The sequence below is a fragment of the Asparagus officinalis genome, chromosome 6 (genome assembly GCF_001876935.1).
Source record: "Asparagus officinalis chromosome 6, Aspof.V1, whole genome shotgun sequence".
Taxonomy (NCBI): Eukaryota; Viridiplantae; Streptophyta; class Magnoliopsida; order Asparagales; family Asparagaceae; genus Asparagus; species Asparagus officinalis.
Genome location: NC_033799.1, coordinates 13,766,634 through 13,772,330, shown reverse-complemented (window position 1 = coordinate 13,772,330; position 5,697 = coordinate 13,766,634). Strand labels below are relative to the sequence as shown.

The 5,697-nt window shown below is 35.4% G+C and overlaps 1 protein-coding gene across 1 annotated transcript in view; it reads right to left on the bottom strand.

Annotated features, from left to right (window-relative positions):
* LOC109845430 (protein DETOXIFICATION 16-like) overlaps window positions 1–4,317 on the bottom strand; it is a 12,188-nt gene extending 7,871 nt beyond the window's left edge. Inside the window, exons 1-2 of the mRNA XM_020414679.1 lie at window positions 3,749–4,317; window positions 2,781–2,867 (exon numbers count right to left, since the gene is read on the bottom strand). Of these exons, the coding sequence (XP_020270268.1) occupies window positions 2,781–2,867; window positions 3,749–4,287 (626 nt within the window). The 5' untranslated portion in view covers window positions 4,288–4,317. The remainder of the gene's footprint in view (window positions 1–2,780; window positions 2,868–3,748) is intronic.

Below are 5,697 nucleotides of genomic sequence, written 5' to 3'. Positions count from 1 at the left end.
GCCCAAAAATTCAATATTTTGAAATTAATCTACCAAATCTTCATTTTTTAGAATGAGTCCCCCAAATTATTAAATATTTTGAAATAGTCTCCCCAATCTTCATAATTTTAAATTAGTCCCCCAAATCTCTCAAGTGTTTTCTAAAATTAGTCCCTCTAGTTAGTACTAGGTTGAAAGATTTGGGGGACTAATTTCAAACAAACATATTTGGAGAACTAATTTCAAAAAATGAAGATTTGGACGACTAATAACAAAATATTTAAAGATTGGGGGGCTAATTTCAAAATATGAAGATTTCGGAAACTAATTTCAAAATATTGAAGATTAGGGGGACTAATGTGGGAAGCCCCCCTTCTTGTAGTTTTCTTTTGTGGCCATGATGTCCACTTCTTTTGGCAATTTCTCTATCCCTAATTTTTCCTTGAGTACCTAGGATTTTGTTGTTTATGACCCTTTAGTATCTCTTTTCTTCTGATGGTTAATGCAAGTTTTATCTTTTATCATAAGGGTACAAATAAAATGAGCATTTCATATACTTGTTATACTTAGCTTAGCAATGATTAATTTTTATTCTGACAACTACTAAGTTTACATAGGTCATTGATTTGAATGAATATGCAAAGGAAAGCTGGATATATATATATTTATACAATATGAAAAACTGAACGACAGCTGCATTTTCTTAGCATGACTAACATAGAAAACTGAAAAGTATTCATGTAGGTCTTTGCAAAAGTTCAGGATGAGATTTTCTTATTGTATAAGTTAACATGAATATTAAAGAAAATGCATATCCTCATATCTAATGCCTAACCATGAATATTAGAAGAAAATGCATATCCTAAAATCTAATGCCTAACCAGCAACTATCCCACAAATGGATAACGGATATGTTGAAAATGTTGAAAACTTCTAGAAAAGAAAAAAGTACTGAATGTAATTCATGAGCTACCAAATTTCTTTTGTTTTAAGGGATAAAAAAAAGAGAAAAAGTATTACAAAGTGATGCTCTTAAAAGAAAGTGTACTATATCAAAACAGTATTCATGAGTCCCATGTTGTGAAATTTCTTCATAGTACAATTATTTGCGGGCCAGCACAGTGTAGAGGTTACACACTTCCCCGTTTAAGTGTCCATCTTTTATTTGAATAATTTGGAAGAAATTTCATTTTGATGTAGCTTATACAAGGATCTCATATAGATTATTGATTTGAAATAATAATGCATTATGGAAAATGTAATATCATCTACAGTGAACTTTCTATAGATAAGCCAATTTCAAAACTTTCATGGAAAATAAATGGTGGAGAAACATTCTCCCAGGCGCTATTTTCTGAATAAATTTGAGTTTTTTGGGGGTTTCGATATTAGTCCCCTATTCATTTAACTATTTTGAAATCAGTCCCCCAAATCTTCATATTTTGAAATTAGTCCCCTAAATCTCTTAAGTGTTCTAAAATTAGTCCCTCTAGTTAGTACCAGGTTGAAATATTTTGGGGACTAATTACAAGACACTTAACATATTTGGGGGACTAATTTCAAATATGAAGATTTGGGGACAAATATCAAAGTACTTAAGATTTGGGGGCTAACTTCAAAATAAGAAGATTTTGGGAACTAATTTTAAAATATTGAAGATTTAGGGGACTAATATCGAAAAACCGCCTTTTTGTAGTCCTTTTTGTTTGAGGACCTAGGATTTTCTTGTTTATGACTCTTTAATATCTCTTTTCTTGCCATGGTTAGGGCAAGTTTTATCTTTCATCATAAGGGTACCAGCAAAATGAGGATTTCGTATACTTGTTATACTTAGCTTAGCAATGATTAAGTTTTATGCTGATAATGACTAAGCTTATATAGTTCATTGAAATGAATATGTGAGAAGCTTGATATATGTTTTATTTAATATGAAAAACTGAACGACGGTTGCATTTTCTTAGCATGGCTGACATAGAAAACTGAAAAAGATTCACGGATGTGTTTGCAAAAGTTCAGGATGAGAGTTTCTTGTTGTACAACTTCACATGAATGTGAGAAGGAAATGCATATTCTGACATCTAATGCCTAACCAGAAACCATTCAACAAATGTATAATGGACATGTTGAAAATGTTAATAGAAAAAAGTACTATTCACAATTCATGAGCTAATAAAATTTTGTTGTTATAATGGATAAAAAAAGAGAAAAGAAAATACTACAAATTGATGCTCTTAAGAGAAAGTGTCCTGTATCAAAACAATACCCATGAGTCCCATGTCGAGAACTTTCTTCATAGTAGAATTATTTGTGGACCAGTACAGGGTAAGATGGTTATGTACTTCCCCTCTTTAGTATCCATCTTTTATTTGTAATAATTTGGAAGAAATTTCATTCTTATGTGGCTTATACAAGGATCTTATATAGATTATTGATTTGCCACAATAATGCATTAAGGAAAATGCAATGTTGTCTAAAGTGAACTCTCTATAGACAAGCCAATTTCAAAAACTCATTTCTAAAGATCTAATTGATTATATACAAGTTTTTTTTGAGAAAATAACAAACAGAACTTATTTGCTGGAGCGGCTTTGTTTGCATGCTATTACTTCTTTCCATGTATCATCTCCCAGATGTACTTGACTTCCAGCTAGGATCCCCGATATTCTAGAAGGTTCAAATAAACTTATCTTTTATAAGCATAAGTCTGAGTATCTTCCATCAGTAATGGGATTAGGTTCCTTGAAATGCAATGCCTTGAAAAACAAAATCATGGATAGAGACTGCTAGAAGAAGTGCCTAACCTGATGGATAAGGTAGAAGTTTCTAGCTTTGGATTAGAAAGAAGACCAGATAGAAGAACCACCATCTCAAATGACCAATATTCCAAGCTGCATCAAATCACAAGAACGATCTCAATTAGCACACAAGTTTTTAGTACATAAAATAAAAGCAAACTCTTTGTTCATATTCCATAAGGTTTAATCTGTCTGAAAAGAAATTTGGGAAGTCTAGCCAGAGAGCTAGTCCAACCCCCTCAATGATGAAAAGCTTTTGGTTGTTTCCCAGAAAGCTTCCAACGTTAGCTACCAAATGGTTTATTTTAGAAGGATAATTTAATGCTCACCCCTTGTAGTCATATATCAATGCCATGCTTTAACATTTGTAAACTTGTTCAAGACAAGGAGTATCAGATGATCATATAGTCCAGCATTTTAGGCAACTTTTTCATGTTCCAATTAACATATAACTGCATATATTGTGCACATAAGTACCAAGCAAAAAAACTTTTCAGTCTAGGGAGATAGATGTCGTATGCTAGTTTTGAGAAGCACTGCATACGCTGATAGTGCAATATGGAGTTCAAGCACAACCCATACATGAATACACACGTATACTAGGCAAGGCATGTGGCAAAGGTTGTGAAGGTTCCCATTCAACTAATTCACATCATATGATAACACAATATAGTACCATAAATGTACCAAAGACACTATTTGAATCATAAAATTATATCATGCATATCTTGGTTCCCCTAGAAATATATTCACAATGCACCAACATATGTAAATAAATTAGGAACTCAAAGACTTCTGCATAACCCACTGTTATAATGGCAAGCTTCATTATGTATATGTTCTTAAATGTGTTTCTAGCTCCTAAGCTTCCAATATCTTAGCTCTGCAGCAACCAACTTCTCTGAGTATAGAAGAACAGAAACAGAAGGCAGAAGCAGCACCACTTTCCTCAAGGCCTAAATGAAGATTCTTACCAAGTCATAAATGCTGAAGGAATTGCAAGTTCTAGGAAGTTAAAGACGTGATGCAGTGCCTCTTTTGACACACCATTCCAAGTCTTCTTGCATGCCTGTGAGAACTGGAGATGAAGTGCCAACTGCAGTACATTGATCCAGTATGAAACAGAAATTGCTAATGCAGCACCTTTATTCCCAAGACCAGATCTATAAACTAGAATCCAACATGCAAATATGTGGAATAATGTTGTTATCCCGGAGCTTATTAACAGTGGAGAAACTATGTTTTGAGTTTGCAGAAACCTGACATGGCACTGAAGCAGGCCATAAGCAAAGAGGCCTGGAATCAACCAACGAGCATAGACTCCAGCTTCCAAAGATATTTCTGGATTTTGACCAACAGCCATGAGAATTTGGCTGGTGTAGGCCCAAATTAAAGCCAGAGGAATACTTACAAGGACAAGAACAACCATAGCCCTTTGCATATGTATACCCAGCAAATGATACTGTTTTGCACCGTAGGCCTGTCCACATAAGGTGTCCAATGCACTTCCCATTCCCAACTGGATGTGTAGGAGAAAACATTTCGTTAGGCGTACTAGAAAATGATAATAGCACGATACTTGTATATGAGGATGACCGGTGAACAGAAGTTACATTGTCATATGAATGTGTTCAAATTCTTGGAATGTACTAGAGCAATATCATGAATTTCTAGGAAAGCTAGAAAGAAATAACATTATATATATATATATAAGAAGTTACATTGTCATATGAATGTGTTCAAATTCTTGGAATGTACTAGAGCAATATCATGAATTTCTAGGAAAGCTAGAAAGAAATAATATTATATATATATATGTTCCAGCCTTTGAAAAAGAATGGAAAAATCAGAGATCTTGTATTGACTTCAGAGATCTTTAATACGGCCTGCCCCAGCACGACTTTCCCTCTACGTATTACGGATGTCATCATTGACAACACTACGTCGTTGAAAGAATGTCATACATGGATGGATTTTTCTGGCGTATAATCAAATCAGATTGCACACGGATGATGAAATGCATACGGCCATTCAGAACACCCCTGAGTGTGTTTTGTTTACACTGGTTATCCATTTGGTTTGTAAGATGCCGGTGCCTACATTTAACCACGAGGCAATTGACAAAGCATCTTTCAGCAGCACCTCCGGAGATCGTCGAATGCTACGTTGATGACCTGGTCGTTAAGACGTCCGTTGATAAAAGCGACCACTATTACGATCTGAAGACAATAATTCGAAGCTTATGAGAAACTCAATCCAGTTGAAAATAACCCGACTAAATCCTTCCTTGGAATGTCGCAGCGGCCAAATTTTCTTGGATCGTCTGCTCACCACAAACGGATATTCATATTGATCCTGCATTTTAGGCTGAAAGCAATACATGAGCTACAACCCCCGAGAAATCTTAAAGGAAACTCGGAGGGTTGCAATCGGCGATTGGCCATACATCGTCGGTTTATATTCAAATCTGCTCTGGATAAATGTCCAACCGCTTCTCTATAATCGGAAGAAAGGGCAGTGTCGTTCGCTTTACGGGAATGGAAGCATGCAAAAGGCTATTCGAAGATATTAGAAAATATCTGGCAATCCACCTATTCTCTCGTTGCACCCAAATCGGTTGTAGACCGTGTTTTGATTTATGCTTCAAAGCGACGAGCCATTCTGTTAAGTGGCATTACTTGCACAAAGACGGCGATAACCGGTCATGAGCCAAGCTGTGGTATATCATCTGAGGTCGTACATTGGTAGGCAGCTGAATCTCGTTTTTATCCAATATTGAGAAGGAATGGCCTCGCTTGGTTATTCGCCGATCAGAAAATCGACATTATTTAGTTGGACAGACAAAATCCCCCATGTCATTCCAAACTTGAATCTTCATCGAGTGTTCATGATCACCAGCGGCTTCCATGAATAATCTCTCTCT